Consider the following 20,839-nt stretch of genomic DNA (forward strand, 5'->3'; position numbering starts at 1 on the left):
TTCTCTACTGCAAGGTTATTATATTTTCTTTTGAAATTAATAAATGTCTTGGGGGAGATACTTTGAGACTATATAGTTGTTGTCCTCCAACTTTTATCTTCTAATTTTAGTGTCCATCAACAGATCTTGCCTACAACAGTTATTCCTGTGGTGTTGCCTAATGGTGATTTTCTCATTGCTTCTACATTTATTAATTGTAAATCCTCTGTAAGGAAGAGCTGCTGCTTCTCTTTCATTTATTTATTTATTCAATTATTTATATCAATGTGAACTCATGGATATTTATGCTATGAATTATAACCTAATTACTATTATTTTTGTTCAAACTATTCAAGCTTTAGCCAATGGGAGCTCTTTATGATTGGCTCCTAATGCTCTTTCAACAAGCCCACATCCTTTTTTGAACACTTCCTTATTTTTGGCACAATAAGGTCCTTATATTTTCCCTATCCTAACCCTGGAATAAAACACTTCTGCAAGGACCATGTGAAAATTAAACTCCTTTTGGAATACTTGGTAACCATAAGAAAGGTCATCTCGTTCAATGCTACATAACTTTGAATTTCTTTTTTATATTTTGTAACTCATCTCCCTGTGCTCTATTTAGGGTAACTTCCTGTCAATTGGGTTAATAATTTTTATGATTATATTTTTTATTTCTAGAGATTCTATTTGGTTCTTTTTCAAATTTGCCTCTTTTATTTCATGTTATATTTTTTCACTGGGAATTAAAGGCCTTGTCTTACATCTTTAATTCTTTTAATTATTTTTGTACAGTGGAATAATTTGGGAGTTAGGGTGCCAACTCCCTCCACCCTGTGCAGTTGAAAATCTACAGAGACCTTTTGATTCCCTCAAAACTTAACTACTAATAACCTACTGTTTACCAGAAGACTTACCAATAACATAAAGTTGATTAACATATATTTTGTATGTTGTATTTATTATATACTATATTCTTACAATAAGATAAGCTAGAGGAAAAAAATGTTATTTAAGAAAGTCATAAGAAAGAGAAAATATATTTACTATTCATTAAGTGGAAGTGGATCATCATAAAGGTCCTCATCCTTGTCATCTTCACATTGGGTAGGCTGAGGAGGAGGAGAACGAGGAGAGGGGGTTGGCCTTGCTGTCTCAGGGGTGACAGAGATGAAAGAGGTAGAGAAGGTAGAAGGGGAGGCCGAAAAGGCAGGCACAGCTGGTGTAACTTTACAAAAATTCACTGTAATTTCTGTCTTTTTGCTTTTTCATTTCTCTAAAAAATATTTCTATACAGTACCAATCCTTCTTTCACTCATTGCTTTAGTTTCCGTGCACATATCATGTAGGGTCCTTATTGTAAAATAAGTCAAAACCAGTCTTGAATAATCATAACCTGTCTGCCAGATTGTCTAATGTCATTTTTTTTTTTCTGGCACTGCTTCCTCTACATCTTCTTCCTCAACATCTGGCATTGGTTCAGGAACACTCATCTCCATCAAGTCATCTTCTGTTAATTCCTGGGGTGTGGTGTCTGTTAGTTCTTAAATTTTCCCAAGATCCATATCTTGAAAACCTGCACCTTTTTTTTTTTTTTTGCCATATACACAGTCTCTTTCATGATCTTTTTGATTGGATCTGTTGTAAATCCTGTGAAGTCATGCACAACATCTGCACATAGTTTTCTGCAGCAGGAGTTTATTGTTTGGGCTTGATAGCCTTCATGACTTTTTCTGTAACAAGGATGACATCTTCAATGGTGTAATCATTCTAGACTTTTATGATGTTTTCTCTGTCAGAGTTCTCTTTAATAATGTTGACAATTCTTTCCATAAAGTGCCGTGTATAATGAGCCTTGAAGGTCTTTATGACCTACTGATCTTTAGGCTGAATTAGAGATGTTCTGTTCAGGGACAAGCAGACCACGTCAGCACCTTTGGTGTTGAACTCATGGATTCTGGGTGGCCAGGGACATTGTCCAATATAAAAAGAATTTTAAAAGGTTGTTTTTTATCTGCAAGGTACTTTCTGACTTCAAGGACAAAGTATCAATGGAACCCATCCAGAAAAAGGGTTCTCGTTGTCCAGGTCATCATCTTGTACATCCAAAAGACTGGCAGCTGGTGTTTATCTTTTCCCTTCAAGGCTTGTGGGTTAGCAGCTTTATAGATAAGAGCAGTCCTAATCATAAACCAGACTGCATTTGCACAAAACGGGAGAGTTAGCTTATCTCTTCCTGCCATAAATCCTGGGGCTTGCTTCTCTTCCTTACTAATAAATGTCCTTTGTGGCATTTTATTCCCAAGAATAGGGCACTTTTGTCTGCATTGAAAACCTGTTCAGGGAGATATTCTTTCTCCCCTGTGATTGTCTTAATGGTGTCTGGAAACTCGTCTGCTGCCTCTTGATTGGCAGAAGCTGCTCTTTTCTGTTATCTTGACATATTTTAAGCCAAACCTCTTTCTAAAATTATCAAACCATCCTTTGCTGGCATTAACTTCTCCAGCTTTAGATCCTTCCCTCTCCTTTTGCTTTAAGTTGTCATATAATGACTTTGCTTTTTTTTTAAAACATATTGCAGTCTATAGGTATGCCTCTCTTATAGCAATCCTGCACCCACATAAAGCTGCATTTTCAGTAAGAAGGTATTTCACAAAAAATACAAGATTTTTGCACCTGCGGCATAGCTGCAGCAACTGGTTCACAAATTTCCTTTTCTTTCTTTCCTTTTTTCTTTCTCTCTCTCTCTCTCTCTCTCTCTTTACAATGGTCCTTATGCTAGACTCTTTTATCTTGAAATGATCGGCTGCCACAGCTGCAGACCTCAATGCATGGTACATATTAAGAAATTCAGCTTTTTTCTTATAATGTCATGACTTTTCTCTGCTTTTGGGGAGCACTTGTAGCACCACTAGTGGCACTTTTATGGGTCTTACTGTGTTGTTCGAGGTTTACAGTATTGCATTAATCACAATGACATGTATGTGAGAACCATGAGAGATTACTTTTTACTGCAGTATGCAGTTTACTGGAGAGACAAACTCTTCTCAAGAAGGTGATTTAGTGTGACATGGCACTTCTAGTGGATACTCACAACACTTGAACTCACTGTAATAGAAAGAGGAGTGGGCTATAGAATTATTACAATAGCACTGTATGTACTGCAGTTAATTTTATGTAGTTTTGATTTATTATAATACTGCATTTTTACATTTGTTTACATTTCTCTTGACTGTGAATGGTGCCGTGTCCAGTCTATAAGTATTTATGTGTGTAAGTTTTGATAAATTTTAACTTTTTATTGTAGATTTGTATATATTTTATGGTCATAAATGATAAAATAGACTATTATCTACAAATATTTTATGCATTTGTGACATACTTAATTTTTTCTTAATGTTTTCAATATTTCTAAGGCCACGTGGTTCATCTGCAAGTTTTTTCAAATTGTCACAAATCTCCAAAAATTTTTCCAATATATTTATTGAAAAAAAAAATTTGTCTGTAAGTGGATCTAGGCAGTTCAAACCTATGTTGTTCAAGGGCCAACTGTATTACTTTCTACTTGTTTTATTACCTGAAGATCCTGGACGTATAATCTTCTATTTGTTGGTTTTGCTAAATCTCACTCATGTTGGACTGTATCATTATATGTTTTGATTTTTTTAATCATGAATTCACTTTTAGAGGAGCTTATTTTTTTCTGTGTGAATCATTCGGGGTATGTGTTGTGGGAATATCCTTCCAGAGTGCTCCAGGTGCTCCCAGCTCACCACCATTTTTTATGTTAATTTCTTAGCTCAGTGGTTCCTAGTCCAACTATTATGCTAAGGATACAGCCCATTAGGGGTGCTGGTTGTTACGTGGGGATCTCAGTTCCAACTCTAGGGGTGCTGGTTGTTAAGTAAGAGTCTCAGTTCCAACTCCCTGCCTTCTGTAAGCTCAAGATCATATCTTCTATTCTCATATGGGCATGTTTATAGAAGCTATTTTTTTTTTTTTTTTTTTGAGACAGAGTCTCACTCTGTTGCCCAGGCTAGAGTGAGTGCCGTGGCGTCAGCCTAGCTCACAGCAACCTCAAACTCCTGAGCTCAAGGGATTCTCCTGTCTCAGCCTCCCGAGTAGCTGGGACTACAGGCATGCGCCACCATGCCCGGCTAATTTTTTCTATATATATTTTTAGCTGTCCATATAATTTCTTTCTATTTTTAGTAGAGGTGGGGTCTCGCTCTTGCTCAGGCTGGTCTCGAACTCCTGAGCTCAAACGATGCGCCCACCTCGGCCTCCCAGAGTGCTAGGATTACAGGCGTGAGCCACCGCGCCCGGCCTATAGAAGCTATTAAGTTACAGAAAATGACAAATTCCATATAATACCTGTAGCCTCAATGCAAGTATTTCCCTCTTTGTTTCTGGAGCTTGGTAGCACCCCCTTATTGTTTGTTGTCAACTCAGCCATATAATAGGATATTCTATTTTTCTCAATCATTTGGGGTCTGGTCCATCATATTGCGGAAACAGAAGTCAATCTGTCATTTGAAAACAGACTAGTCATTGGGTAATTAGCAGTAAAGGCAGAACAAGCCAGTAAAGGCCAGACTAATCTGATATACAGATGCTCCTTGAGTCAGCATGGGGCCCTATGTCCTGATAAACCCATCATAAGCTGAAAATGCATTTAATGTACTCAACCTACGAACATGACAGCTTAGCCTAGTTTACCTTAACATGCTCAGAATATGTACATGAGCTTACAGTTGGACAAAATCATCTAACACAAAGCATATTTTATAATAAAGTGTTGAATACCGTATGTGGGTGTTTTGTAGACATGATGGCACGTGAAAATACAAAACACAGTATCAAAAAATGCTGGCAACATATTATAGTATACTGTGGAGTATTAGTTGTTTACCCTCGTGATCGTGATCGCATACCTGGGAGCTGGGGCTTGCAGCTGCTGCCCTGCATCCTGAGACAGTACTGTACCACATGTCACTAGCTCGGGAAAAGGTCAAAATTCAAAATTTGTACTGAATGCATATCACTTTTGTACCATTGTACAGTTGAAAAATCATTGAGTTGAACCATTGCAAATTGGGGACCACCTGTAGTTTGACAGATTGCACAAGTCAAAAGACTGCAGTAGATCAGCAAGGTTCCAGGAGACTGATGTAACATTACTGTCATAGGTTGGATCCAAGGAGACTGAGGGCCAGATCTCTATGTTCTAGTCAAGAAAAGTCCAGGGTTAGGAGGTCAGAGAGTCAGAGAAATCAGCCTTCTTTGCCAGAGGCCTTCCTGCTCCTGTTTCTCTGTGGGCAAGCTTAGGTTTACAAGTATTCCCTGCAAAGTATACCTTACATTTGAGGCTATGCTTCATGGCTGGGATTTTGGAATATTTTCTCATAGTTCACAGATAGAGTATCATTTCAGGCATTAGTTTTCAAACTTCCTAGGAAGAAGACTTAAAAATATATATTTAAATAATTGGAGGATGTATCCTCACTTCCCACTCCTAGGAAGAGCAGGGCTTGCCCTTGTACTTCTGTAATTGGTGGCCAGAGATCTTTTTTGTTGACTCACAAAGTGCATCAGAATGGTTGTGGCAGTGTGAGGCATACCTCTTTATGGTATCTTGAATTATAGAAATATCCAAATGACAAAGCTGTTGTTGACCAACCTCCCATTTGAATTGTGTTCTTTTCTCTTGCCTGTGGTATATTCGTTTCTGATGTCTTTTCCATCAACTCAAGTTAAACATGTCTGAGACTGAACTCATCCATTCTCTACCCCCACCTCCTGCAAATGTGCTCCTCCTCCCAGCTTCCTTCCTATGTTTTATGTTGCTATAACTCCACCAGGCTCTAAACATCTCACTTTTCAATTCATTCCTCAAGTTCTTTTAATTCTTTTTTTCTTTATCTCACATTTCCTATTCTTCAGTGTTCCAATGTCATCATTACTTGATAAGTACTGATAATCTATTATAGTCTTATTACCATGCTAGGTGAGTGGGGAACAAGAATCTTAAGACTACAGTCATTGTCTTTTAAGAACTTAATATCTAGTTGAGGAGACAATTTCCATACATGAAAATAGTGAACAGTACGAAACAGTATATAATTAAATGCTAAATCGGGTGGCACAGAGTTTTTAAGTGTTAGAAGTTGGAGGCAGGAAAGGGATAAAATGACAGATTGTGTTTTAAAAGAAAACTTAATCGAGGAAGTGGAATTTAAGCTAGGTCTTGAAAAAACAGGTCGGAATTGGGTAGACATTTGAAGTGAGGAGAAAGCATCTGCAATTAGAGAGTTTGCTGAGCATAACGTTTTGGGAAAACATGTGTTAGGGACTAGTGAGAAATAGGAATTAGATGTGATGATCACTTTGACTTTGGCTATCAGATTATCAAACAAATCTTTTAAGAATAGCTTTTTAATTTTTTGTGTTTCTCAACTCAGAAATCTCTGGGTCGCCTTTTTTATTTTTTTTCATTCTGGTCCAAACTGCTTTGGTATTCTAGGTACTCTATGATCCACCAGACTTTCCCCAGTGGTACTCATGCTTTTTGATGTTTGATTATGCTTTCCATTTCCTTGTGGCATGTATGCAGGATTCTGTCCATTCCTTCTTCAAATCTCTTCTCAAGACTTACATCTTGATATTCCCTGGTGACTCCTACCCACTGACATCTCTTAATACTGCATGTTTACATTTGGATTCCTCTTGAAACTCTTTTCTGTTGAAAATAGTTCAAAATCGTATCATGTACCTTTTTGTTTCCAGTAGTAGAGAATGACATACATTTCTTTTCCTTTCCAATAAAGTGGTAAATTCTTTGATGGATTAGGTTATGTTTTATATTTTATTGTTTCTTCTAGTATGGTGTATCACTCTGGGTATGTACTTAGTGCTGAATTGGTAGCTTTTAAAGAATTTTTATTTCAAACACTGATGATTTTTAATGTTAGTTACTTCTTTGTATAAATGTGCCTATTGTCATGCCTGACCTATAGTACTTCCCTTATTAAATGTTAGTTGAACCCAAATCAAAGACTATTTATTTTTCTTCTGTTTCATTGAAAGTAGAAAATAAGAGCAAAAACACTGAATCCAAATTTTCTGACAGATACTCTTTCTACTGTCTTTTCCTTTGAGTCTCTCCCTAAACTGTGTCCTTAAGCATATATTATCCATTTATCTTTGACATCTTTTCACTTACTATCTCATGTAATAAAGTAATAAATCTCTAAATAATTTATATTTGTAGATAGAGATAAATTGTGTATATTAATTGCAGCTTAAGAGATTGGAGTATTTTAGAAAGATTAATCCTTGTTAAACTCTAATCGATCTGTGTTGGCACTCTTCCTGCCTATCTAAGTTTTAAAATTTTAATAAAATATCAGTGAAAAGAATCATTTTCTGTAGTTGGAATTGAACTTAAGGCATTTGAGTATCCATAAAACCAGATATTGAAATGAACAAAGAACACTTGATTTAAGGAAATTGAGTCAAGTTAAAAAGGACATAACATTTTTGCTGAGCTTTAGATTTATTTTATTTAATAGCCTCTTAAAAAATCTGAATGCCTTTTAAAATATCTTAAATTATCTTAAATAATACAATTATTCTACTTTAAAAGCTTATAAGGTGATTTGAGAATGCTTGATTTTTATATATTAATATAACCAATTTTCTGAGTGGTGATATAGTTTCAGCAGGGCTGAAAAACTATAAGAACCATGGATACCTGGCTTCATAAATGTACTAATATTATCTTACCATTCTTTGGATCAGGGAATGCTTCTTCAGCAATGTATATTGCTAATCTGGAGTTTGTGTGTGTGTAAGTGTTTGTGAGAAGGAGAGTGAATTATTTACTTGGTTAACCAAAATAAAGTAGTAAAAAAGCAATTGTGTGAGACAGGCTGGATCTTCAATAGTTTATAATTTCTTTGGAGAGGTGGTATCTTATCAAATCTCAATTTCTAGGAATGTTTTTGTTTTTTTCTTCTCTCCTTATCATTAAAAATAGTACTCTTAATTCATGGCTTTATATGAGTTGGGGTTTTGTTAAGTGTTAACTTTTTAAATTTGCTTCACAGGTTGTTTGCATTCGCTCCACTTGGAATGCTCTCTCTCCAAAGCTGAGTTGTGACACAAGACCACTCATTTTGAAGACCCTGAGTGAACTGTTTGCTCTGGTTCCTTCCTTAACAGTCAATACAGCTGAATATGAGGTATGCATTTGGAACACAACAAATTGCCTGTTTGTACGTTGGAAAGATGTATGTTTTAATAACTGTTGAAATAAATATTTATAATCTTTTGTTTGACAAAAATCCTTTAGCATTTTTTATTCTAAGAGTGTGTTGCTATCTGTATGGACTCTTAGGAGCAGGAGGGATAGCTACCCTTTCAATCCTGTGTCTAAGACTTATTTACATAAAGAATACTAAATTTATTTCTTTTCTTTTTTTTCTTTTCTTGTCTTGTCTGTCTTTCTGTCTGTCTTTCTTTCTTTCTTTCTTTCTTTCCTTTCTTTCTTTCCTCCCTCCCTTCCTTCCTTCCTTCCTTCTTCCCTTCCCTTCTTCCCTTCTTCCCTTCCCTTCTCGACAGGGTCTCACTCTGTCACCCAGGCTAGAGTGCAGCTGCGTCATCATAGCTCACAGCAACCTCAAACTCCTGGGCTCAAGTGATCCTCCTCCCTCCTCCCTCAGCCTCCTGAGTAGCTGAGACTATAGGTGTACGCCACAATGTGTGGCTAATTTTTTCCTATTTTTTGTAGAGATGGGGGTCTTGCTCTTGTTTAGGCTGGTCTCAATCTCCTGACCTCAAGCAATCTTCCCACCTTGGCCTCCCAGAGTGCTAGGATTATAGATGTGAGCCACTGTGCCCAGCCCCAAATTTCCATTATAAGCATAAGGTCAGGATTTTAAAAGGTCAATATGTTAAACATAGTGTTTCTAAAATAATGTAATAGAATTCATAAGGCCAACAGTTTAAAATCATTTTGTTAATGTTTTAAGTCCTAGAAAATAAGTTACAAAGGCTTTAATAAAGGCAGGACAGACTTTTCCAGTTTTATGAATTACTCTGTCATTGTAATGAGTTGAATCACTTGGTGGAAGATTCTTTGCTATAAGAGTCATATATTGCTGCTTAACATATTCTTCATTATCTCTTCAAGTGAAATGAGTGAATTACATTTATGTCTCCACTTTTGTTAGCCATATTTTTTTCATCCTCACCTTTTTTCCTTTTCCTTCGAAGAGCAGCAATTAATTTTCACTTATAGTCTTGAACTTTTAGTATGATTTAGTCCTTCATGCTTTGATAAACTACCACTCCAATAATCAGATTCCAGTAATAGTTCCTTTTATGTTTTAGATCATGTGATTCGACAGGCTTATGGGATAATACCTCTTCTACCCATTCTAAATGCTGCACGATGACTGTGCTTTTGTGAACACTTTTTTGGGTACCTTTTTGCTAGCCTGATTGTTTAATACTTTTTAAAAAAGTTTTAAACTTTAAAAAAATCTTTAAATTGGCTTTTATTACATGGTCACAAATAAAGTTGCAATTAGAAAGCATGGGCAGGGAAAAACTAGTTTTGAGTATCTTTGGATAGAAACATGAGACTAGGATTTGCTTTTGTTTTCTCATTAAAATATCTTATGTATGCTTTATGGAAAGGAAAAGAATAAAATCAAATCTGTCCTCACTGAGCATACAATACCTGGCATAGTGCCTGGCGTGTAAGATATACTCAGTAAGTAACTGTTGAATGAATGACTGGACCAGTACAGGGTATTTTGAGTTTATTCGCACCTGTAAGCTTTTGTTTTAGGGCATTAAAAAAAGAATCAATTTGTGTCTCCTAGAGTATACAGTTCACCAACAGTCTTTTTTATGACTACAATTCGTAGCTACTTGCCCTTACATTGTCAGACAGTCTGCAGGGCTGCTGATAAGGAACGAATACTAAAAACTAAAGTAAGGGAATATTGTGTATATTTATTTTCTGTCTTCTGGGGCTGAAATCGTATACCTCTGTATTGCTTATACTTTGAGTCATTCAGATTTTACTACAGGTTAATTTATGAAGTGGTTTTGGTGTTGGTTTCTTATGTTTGCCTGACCATGGCTGTGAATTGTGTTTTGGACTAGATTTTTTTTTTCTTTCAGATTTTATATTCTTTTCCACTGGTATCTTATTTTGGTTTATCTTCATGCTTATATAATATTAGGGTTCCTCTGTTTTTCAGGCAGACTGCTTTGGGGCAATTCTATCCATCTCTTCCCTCCCAGTTTGCAAGCGGTTGGGGGAGGGGGGGGCGTCCTTTCAGTGACCATAGTCCCCTTGGAAGCAGAAGTGAAGAAATGTGCAGGGCAAGACCCTCCCTCTTTTCTTCCCTCCCTTCTCCTCTTCTTTCTTCCCCTTTCTTCCCCCCTCCTTTCTTCCCTCTGTCCCTGTGTGTGTTAGACAATTTGTTTTCTTTTAACTGCTTAGAATTTGTTTGGATGTGAGCCAGAGTTGAATTTAATTTTCCCAAAGCATTTCTTAGGTCACTTCTCTTCCTAGTCATCTTGATGTTTGCCTAATATGACATCCAACCTCTTTATACCAAGCCCATAAGGCCTCCTAGAATCTGGCATCACTCTATTGTTCTGTAGCGTGCACTCCAGAAAAGCTAAACCACTTTCAGTTTCCTTATCTGCCTCCAAACTTTTCTACTTCTTTTCCTTTGTTCGTGTTATTCTTTCTGTCTAGAATTACTTTCCTTTTCATCTCTAATTTTAAAATCTATTTTAGGAAATATATAATTGTTTTTTAATGCATCTCATCCTTTAAGAGTTTGTCTGCAAGCAGGAGTTTATTATTACCAAAGTTATTTATGTATACTATTCTAAAAATATTTATTTCTATTTTATACTACAGATATATGTATGCCTATTATTTTCCCTATTAAACTATAAGCTTGTTGAAAATAGAGTCCATGATTCAATTGCAGTGTATTTTCTAAATTGCTTTGCACACTACTTGGTACATTTATTCATTGATTTAAAATATATTTATTAAAACTATACTAGGCCTTAGAGATACTAATAAATATAGTAGATACTATTTTTGAGTTCCTATTAAATCCCTAGCACTCTAATTTATACCAATTAGTTGTACTATCTTATAGGAAGGTATATTTTTCTATTGTAAAGCTAAAGACATTGAGGTTTTGAGGGACCTATCCATTTGTTAAACAAATGTCTATTAGGTATCTGCTGTGTGCCAAGCAAGTAATTTGACCAAGATTGTGTTAAAAAGCTAAGTAAAATCTGGTGTCTAAACCCAAGACTGTCTAGCTCCGTAGCGTATATTTTTCCATATTACCTTGTTGTCAGTCCCTGCTTTCCAGAAGCTCAAAGGTTGGTAGAGGACATAGACATGAGCAATGATAATTATAACATTTGATGAGTACAGTTAATCAAAGGGCAATGAGATTGTGGTAGAGGAATTGACAACCATTCTTAGGAAGCATCTAAGGAAACTTTAGTTAGGTAGTGATATTGGACTAAGGTCTTGAAGAATTAATATACTGTTGCTTCCCATTGATGTTTGTGGAATAGAATTTGCAAAGGCAAGGAGGTGTAGAAGAACCTTATTTAGAAGGGCACAAAGTTAAATGTGGCTGAAATGAAGACACTGAGTGTTGGCAGATAAATGACTTTTATGCTCAGTTATTTGTTACATATTTGTCATTTTTGAGGAAATGTCTGGGCTCTGTGGTCTACTCTTTGAAATGAAAAAGATACAGTCACTGCCCTAAGGAGTGTACAACCAATAGGGAGTGAATCATACCAGATGCTGAAGTGTGCCGTGTGCCATCTGGCTGCTTGGAGAAAGGAAAACTCTCTTCTGGGTAGGGGATCAAGAACAGTGACATGAAAGAGTAACATTTTATTAGTACTTGAGAGGTCAGCAAGGAATGGTTAGCTTTCTAAATTTAATAATCGTAAAATCTAAGTGTGTTTAGAATATCCATGTGTTTCGATAATGGGCGTGTTTTGAATATTTACATCTTATGAATGGTGGGTGAATATGGATTAAGTCAATTACTGGTGGTATAATTTTAAAAGTGATTTAATTTCCATTATTTGCTACTTTGGATTGCTTAGTTTTAGCTCTAACTTAAAAATTTATTCTGGTGTTTGATGATTTTTCAGAATTTTAAAGTTCAAGTCCTCAGCTTCCTCTGGACTCACACTCAAAACAAGGTACTGTCACAAGGGGTGTCAATGAATCACAACAAAGCTGGGGAAAGAACTGTGAAATCAGACTCAGAATAAAAAAATCTAACTCCCTTGAATTGATGGCTTCTTGATTTTAAAAAAAGTATGACTGTCAATAAATTTTGGTTTTAAAAATTATTCTCAGTTTATGTCCAGTAATTGCACATAATACTTTTGAATCTGGTAGATGTGAAGAGGGATTTTTGACATTATCTTGTATTTTTATTTGGTTCTTCCCCTCTCCTGCTTTGCCACCCTCCAGCAAGAAGCATACCCAAACAAGCAAAAAGTTCAGTCCCTTTTTGAGGTGTCATTTCCAATCAAGAAATATAGAGAAGACGGTTGGTGATGTCATCCCCATCTATAGCCAGCTCTTGGGTGAATGAACTTAGATTGTGGAAACTAACTTGCCCTGTTAACAGTGGCAATCAGGATCCAAACCCAGGCCTGTCAGACTCTAAACCCTCATACTCCTTCCCCGAAACCATACTGCTTATGAGACCTGAGCAATTATGAATCACTTTATGTTCAGTGTCCTAACTAGTATAAAAATTTAGTGTTTTTGATCTCTTTGCCCGATGCTATTTTGTGTTTTTTTTAATTGGGGCCAATTCTCCAGAAAAATGTTTCATGCTGATATTTTTTTCTGGTTTTTCTTCTCTCCTCAGGCCCTTTCACTCTTCCCTCCATAATATTTTCTTTTGAAATCAGGATAAAGTTCCTTGATCTTTCTTCTGAAATTGCTACTGTATGTTCTTTTGGCCCAGGCAAGACTTGAAAACCATTTCCAAAGCATTGGCACTGACTCTAGAACCTTGGGATTGGTGGGGAAAGGTTTTCTTTCCTTCTCCAGTTTTGATGTTCAGTATATGGTGTTTATTTACTTACTTTTCTTTTCCCCATCTAGGACCCAGTTGTAGCAAATGCTGCATATAAAGCTCTGTCTCACTTTAGTGCAGGAGAACACACTATTCTTCATCTGCCTGAAAAGGTAGGCAATCCTGCTTTCTTACTGATATCTCTTTACTTTGCTGGGATTTGCAACTTTATTAGTATCTCCCCTCTTAGGAGATCCTTACCTGATAAATATATATAGAACTCTAGGTATGTTGTCCATGCAAGCTAAGAATTCACATTCATCATTTGTTCAATCTGTAAATGACTGTAGAGGTCTTAGCCTTCACAGATAATGAATTTAAATCTCTTTGAAGCAGGTGGAAGACATCTAAGATACAAATGAAACTATCTCAAGGTGACTGGGTATGTGGCTTGCTCCAGAAGATCTGTGCCACTATAGGAACCACTCTGCCTTAGAGTGCCACCTTGGACTTAAAGCAAGCATGGTTTGCATAGACTAAGATTTTACATGACCTGTGCAGCCACAGATTTTTATTTGTGATAAAGAATGAGATGCCATATGAAAAAATCTGCTATTTATTAGTATTGTGTGAAATGATGCATAGGTTCACTCCAGAAAACTTGATGAAGAAAGCATCACTTTCTTTTAAGGTTTAGCACACGGTATGTCATTATCTTAGTTTTTAGACCAAACTAAAAACATACAGTCTTTTCTAGTATCTACCTAATATTTAAATTAGTAAGTCATGTTAAGTTGTAAAATGTCTGATTTTATATTTAGTGCCATTACTAATTCAAATACATACAGATGTTTACTGAATGGCTCTAGAGTGTAAGGCAGACGTCATGTTAGATGAAGTTAAGTGTAACATTACTCAGAATCTGTCTTAGATATCAAATGGCAGGAAGGTTTGGTGTGCATTTCATGGGATCTTCCGGCATTAACATGGGTTTGGCTTTTCTTCTGGATTGAGTTTATACAAAGATCAGATGCCAGTAGGAACCAGGCAAACTGTTGTTTACTGAATTGAATTGGGACCACCATATAAAGTGGACTGAAGATAGGCTCTTGTAAAACCAGATTGTAAGTCAGGCAGGATTTCCTGTTACAGAGGACTTATAAAGACAGATTGGCGGGCTTGTCATGCAGTGAACACAATTGGGAAGGCTTAAGTAAACAGATTTTAAAAAGGATGGGACTTTAGAGTGCACTATGGTGACTAGCAGTACTCATTGCTGCTTTAAAAAAGAAAAGAAAAGGGGGAAAAATGTACATGTAAATTTGGTGTGCAGGCCTGGGTGTGGTGGCTCACAACTATAATCACAGCACTTGGGTAGGGCGGATTCTTTGAGGCCAGGAGTTTGAGACCAGCCTGGGCCCCAACTTTACAAAAAAAATAAAATAAAAAATTAGCTGGGTGTGGTGGCATGCACCTATAGTCCTGGCTTCTCAGGAGGCTGAGATGAGGGGATCGCTCTAGCCCAGGAGTTCGAGGTTCCAGTGAGCTATGATCACCCCACTGTACTCCAGCCTGGGCCATGGAGTAAAACCCTATCTCAAAAAAAAAAAAAAAAAAAAAAAAAAAAAAATTGGTGTGCAAACATATACCAATAGATACAGCATCTGGAGAGATGACTTTTATTATTTTTTTAAATAAACAATTGCTCATTTAGATCACAGCATAAAAATTACCTTTATTTTTAGCTATTATTCCTCAAATATTCTAGCTGGAGTAACAGCTCTCATTAAATAACTCCCATGTACTCTTAACATTTAGTCTTTACCTCTTTAAATATTGACAAGTTTATGTTTTTTCCGACTTTAGGGTTGTATTCAGTTTCTGATTATGTTTCTTAGAGTTTATATCCACTTCAGTGCTATACTCAATCAAATGTTAGCTACTTCCTTAATCGAACTCGTCTATACCTTCTGATCCCTGAATAGGCATAAATAGCTCTTTATACCTTGAACATAAATAGGAAAGTACTTAAGAGTTTGGGTTTCTATTAATATATATGTTTGGGTTTTTACCATCAGAGTGCAAAGAGCTATAAAGGAAAGCTATAAGGCTTTTTCCTTTTGTAGCCATACTTTTCAACCTTTTTTTCTGCCTTAATCCTGTTGTGGGATATGACCTGCTCTGAAAAGTAACAATGGCTCACTATGGTGGGTATTCTCAAATGGAGGTTGAAATGAGGGGGTATAAGTGATTTGAAAGAGTCTTCCTCACTCTGACACCCAGATTCTGATACAGAGGATCTGTCTCCTCATTGTTTCTAAGACCATACTATGTATTCTTTTCATTGATTACTAATTTTCAGCTTGGCTATTTGAATACCTAAAGACTAAAAGTCCAGAAAGTGGTCAACGTGTTCATATCCCAAACAAGCCCCCAAGGGCTAAGCCTACAACCGGGACAGTGCTTCACCTCTGTTTTGTAGCTGATGGCAGTGATGTGAAACTGCAGCTCATTTTCTATAAGAACATATTTTCAAATGTTTCAAAAGTCCCTGTCATGCAGGAACCTCTATAATGTAAAAATTAAGATGCTTCTTTTTTGACAAAGATTACATACTCTGCACCAAGGGCAATTGGCTTACTCACAAGATGTAAGGTTACTCATACATTTTTCCAGTGAAAGCACATCCACGTTCGTTCTTTCTTTCTATTTGTGGGCACCTGTGAGTCCACTGTGAATTTCAAGTAGAACTTAAATGATATAATGCATCCTTACAAACATGGCTACTTTTGTGAATTATAATTCAGCTGCTTTTATAAGTACTACTTTTCTTTAAATTTACTTAAATATTTCTTTTTGATTGTTGGACATCAATTTATGTTGTATAACTTGCTGAAAGTTAACAGGCTGGTAAGAGCAAAAAGAGTAAGCAGTGGCAGGCATCAGAAGAATCAGGGTTTAATGAAACAGTACATCTAAGGTTAAATGGAAAATGTCAGTAGATAGTAGAACTGAATGAGACACTATTTGAGTTAGGGATTTGAATACCAAATTGGTTAACTCATCTTTCTTGTCATTAGGAAGTTCTGTGGGATGGACACTTAACACTTGTATTGGTTTAATAATTATTTATTGTTTATTGTATACACACCAAGTGCTAGGCCTTGTCTTATGAGCTGGGGATGTTGAATGAAAGCATATGTTTTGTTGGTTTGTAACAATATCATTGTCAAGCACTTAAAGCACTAAAACTGGTTCAAACATTTGAGGGGACTTCTTTGAGAACTTGTTGATCTAATGTTGAAAAATAAATAAGAATGACTTTCACCTTTTATCTTGTATTTCTTCTTCTCTTTTTAGCTATTTACACTTCTCCCCTGACTCTTTAGTACTACCCTCAAAAAAAGAAAAAAACTACCCAAAAACTTTAGAAAAAAATTCTTTGTAAGAGAATCAATAATGTATAAACATTTAGGTAGAAGATACTGACTTTCCTTTCTCACTTCATTAAAAAATATTCAGCTATTTAAAAATTAAACTTTATCATAGAGATCTTAAGATTGTTTTGTTGTTTTCTAGAATTAATTTTGGACGTAATATAAAAACTCATTATGCATTCAGGGTTGGTATAAATATGGTATAACCAGTTTGGCTTTGATTTAAAGTGAATGTCACTGCATTCATCAGAAGCCGTTTCTCTTTTTAACTGAATTTATGCAGAATCTTGATGCATTCCAAATAAAATCCCCTGTTTATGCACAAACTCTTGGATTTTCATAGGTTACACACACAGAAAGGTGGTTGAAAGGTTATCTGGCTCAGAACCATGATGAGGCATTTTGTAGAATAAGCTTTGCAGTACAGATGGTCCCTGACTTATGATGGGTTGACTTACAATTTTTCTGGTATGATGATACTAAAGCAATATACATTCAGTAGACACTGTACTTCGAATTTTGAATTTTCTTCCCAGGCTAGTGATAATGTGGTAAAATAATCTCTTGTGATGTTGGGCAATGGCAGTGAGCCACAGCTCTCAGTCAGCCATGTGACCACAAGGGTAAACAGCAGATACTCCGCAGTGTACTGTGTTGCCAGATGATTTTGTCCAACGGTGGGCTAATGTAAGTGTTTTGAGCATGTTTAAGGTAGGCTAGACAAAGCTATGATGTTTTGTAGGTTAGGTGTATTAAATGCATTTTTAACTTAATGATATTTTTAATTTACTATGGGTTTATTGGGACATAATCCCATCGTGAGTTGAGAAGCATCTGTATTCAGTTTGAAACAGGTTTTAAAAGTAAATTGTCATTTTATATCTGGTTTTCCCTTTAAGTTTTTTCAACAAAGCTTAGCTGTATTTAGAAGGGTGGTATTGGCAGTGTGGTGGTGGTGTATGTATGTTTTAAACGTATGTATATATGCAGTTATTCCTGGGTGTTTTAGCAGTCAATGTAATATTATTGCCAAAGTTTTATAACTTTAATGGGTATTCTCTGATCTGACTTGTCTTGGTTCTCCATAGTTGTACTTACTTTGAACTTATTAAATTGTTGCATACAAACCATGGGGAAAGACTGATATTAGCATAGGGAAGGTGGAACTTTTAAGAGGTGAGCAAAAGTAGAGGGAAATGTAGTGGAACCAAGATATAACAATAAGTGCTAATTTGTCCAGAAGAATGAGCTCATCTCTGAGGAAACAAAATGGAAGAAGTGAGCATACCATTATAAATATTAATATATATAGTATACTGTCTACACTTAAATTATAGTACATTTGTAATTTCTTTGCTAAAATTTATGCACACTGAGATGCAGACATATGCTATTCACTTCATAGCAGATAAATTAATATAGGCACTCAGTCATGTGAATGTGAAATTAGACAATTTAAAATTGATGGATAGATCAATTTTCTTTATCCTCAATCTGATAACTCTTTCTTTAGTGGCTCCTAGAAATATTGACGGCCCTGGTGCTGTGACTCATACCAAATAATTAGGTTGACTGAGTAGAAAGACTGGATAGAATAAAATGTATGTAGAAATGATCATATCCCCTTTATACTAAATAATTCTGGAAACATTTGGTCATTTGGCAAAGTTTACACACCAGTTGAAGGTCCGTCTGGTGGTAACAGCAGCTCTTCCTCCTCTGCCTACCTGCCTTGCTTCATCCCTTGCTACCTCCCTATCTCCTTTATTTTAAAAAAGCTTTATTGACATATAATTCACTACCATGCAACTCACCCATTTAAAATATACAATTTAGTGAGTTTGGTATATTGAAAGAATTGTGCAACTAATCATAGAGCAACCACAATCTAATTTTAGAACATTTTCCCCCCTAAAAGAAAGCCTATTAGCAGTCAGTGCCCATTACCCCTCTCCCTTTCGCAGACCTGAGCAACCACTAATCTACTTTCTGTCTCTATAAATTTGCCTATTCTGGACCTTTCCTATAAATGAAAGAATACAGGATGTGGTCTTTTGTGACTGGCTTCCTTCGCTTAGCATAGTGTTTGCTTTCATGTATAGCATGTATCTGTACTTTATTCCTTTTTATGGCTGAATAATATTCCATAGTATAGATATACTACATTTTGTCTATACAGTCCATCAGTTGATGGACATTGGGGTTGCTCCCATTTTGGGACTATTATGAATAATGCTGCTATGAACATTCATGTGCAAGTTTTGGTGTGTTCATATATTTTCATTTCTCTTGTTTATATACCTAGAAGTGAAATTGCTGGGCCATCTCATAACTCTATTTTGCTATTTTTCCAAGATACTATGATGTGTAAAAAGTCAGGATGCAAGGTGGAGGGACTTAGGGCCAACTTCTTTCTCAGGACTTTTTAGGCCACTAGGACTGGTTAGAATCTCTAAGACAACTCTTGATGATACTAAACCTAGAAAATTCCAAGTAAAATGTTTGTAGACCAGAGACAAGACCCTGCTTGTCAGAACCAAAAGGTTTGCAAACATGCCGGGGTGGTCTCTGGTATGCAATTATATCAAGGAATGCTGTCATGCCCTATGTGGAGCATACTTAATAGTTATCTCCGTAAATATGGCTGGTTTAGCCCTCTGAGAATTAGGTACTTAATATTGAATCCAAATTAAATCTTATCTTGGAAGGTGCTCGGATAGTCAGGTTGCTTTCCCTTCTCCTTCATGAATGAAGGGAACACTAGTTATGGTTGAAATGCTTCATTGGAGTTGAGATTATTATACTTAAGAGAAGCATTTCCTCTCTGTTTTCTTTAATCCCCCTGCAAGAATCCTGACTCAGTGCAGTTCCTAAATGGAACAGTGCTTTGGGGACCTATGAAGAAGGCAGTCTGCAGGAATTGTTAATTATTTCTAAAAATAACTCTGGGAGACAGGCTAATGGTAATGACTGGGTTCTGGCACTTTATGATTATAGAAACCACTTTTATATATTTTGATTTCCTCCCTTAACGCTTAATTATCTGCATGTGGGCATTATGATGGAGTGTCATTGAAAGTATTAAAAATTTAATTAATTGCTTAACAGTTATATCTGTGAAAACTATAATAGTGGTAATCTTTTTACATTTTTTTATTTTTGGTTCAAATAAACCTAACTAATCACAGAGCAACCACAAAAATCTTTAGAATGCAAATTAGACACAATAAAGTATAGCTACCAATTACAGATTTTAGTGTTTTTGTGTTCCATAGCAACAAACTGCCATGTCTAAAGACAAAAAAAAAAAAGTCAACTAAAGCATTCTGTTCTTCCCTTATCTTTACTATGTATTCTATTGGAAGATTTTTAAGCTTTGTCATAGAAGTATGGCTAGAATCACAAATTTTAAAAAAAGCATTCAGACAAGACAAATATTTAATTATAAACCATAGGAGTTCAATATATTGAATATGTCAGTGTTTGCATTTTATTGTTGGATGGTGTAGAATTTTATTAGTTTTCTATAATAATCATTGCTTATACTGGCTTATGGTGATTTTCTTTTGTATTAACATTTGTTTTTTAAATGGATCTTAGATTGTATCTAATAAGATGACTAGAGTTTACTGTTTAGTTAACCTGAAAAATTAATAGATTTTTAAAAATTTTTTATAATGGTCTTTCAACATTATAGAGTAATGGCGTCTACTACAGTTTTTAAATCTTGACACAAAAAGGACAAAGAAAAGATTTTACATAATGTTTTACTATCATCCTCTCTATAATCTTATCACTTATTATTTCAGATAAGACCAGAAATTCCTATTTCTGATGAGTTGGATGAAGATGAAGATGAGGAGGATATGGATCTTTCAATTCCTGGCTCTTGCTATGTCAAACTGTTGTCACTCACTACTCCTTTGGTTTTACCAGGTGACTGTTATGTGGTAGTAAGGAGACTACCATTTTTCAGTGATTTATCTGTTTGATTAATTGTGTTCTTTTGTGATGTGTACATACTATAGTTTACTTTAATCTTAAGTACTTATTTTCTACCTGAGATGTTAAATGCACCTGTCTGTTCTAGGGAAACTGCTTGAGATAGTATGGTGTTTAAAACACACCAAAGAATGTTAGACTCAAGTAGGATTTAATTGGAAAACTAGTTTAAACACCTGTTTTCACTGACAATTAAAATTCATTTGAAAAACTAAATTTATTCTACAAGACAAATTTGTACTGAGACTCTAGGTTACTGGTTTTAATAATGCTTCTTCCTTATAAAAGCTAAGTGAAAAGGTCATT

General features: G+C 35.7%; 1 protein-coding gene across 4 annotated transcripts in view; it reads left to right on the forward strand.

Annotated features, from left to right (window-relative positions):
• The window catches only part of FOCAD (focadhesin), a 267,132-nt gene that overhangs the window by 153,810 nt on the left and 92,483 nt on the right, over positions 1–20,839 (forward strand). For all 4 annotated transcript variants that reach the window (XM_069474243.1, XM_069474246.1, XM_069474245.1 and 1 more), the window contains 4 exons: positions 8,091–8,225; positions 12,211–12,261; positions 13,184–13,267; positions 20,341–20,467. In XM_069474243.1, coding sequence (XP_069330344.1) covers positions 8,091–8,225; positions 12,211–12,261; positions 13,184–13,267; positions 20,341–20,467 — 397 coding nt within the window. The remainder of the gene's footprint in view (positions 1–8,090; positions 8,226–12,210; positions 12,262–13,183; positions 13,268–20,340; positions 20,468–20,839) is intronic.

This window comes from Eulemur rufifrons, chromosome 7 (assembly GCF_041146395.1).
Source record: "Eulemur rufifrons isolate Redbay chromosome 7, OSU_ERuf_1, whole genome shotgun sequence".
In the NCBI taxonomy this organism is placed as follows: domain Eukaryota; kingdom Metazoa; phylum Chordata; class Mammalia; order Primates; family Lemuridae; genus Eulemur; species Eulemur rufifrons.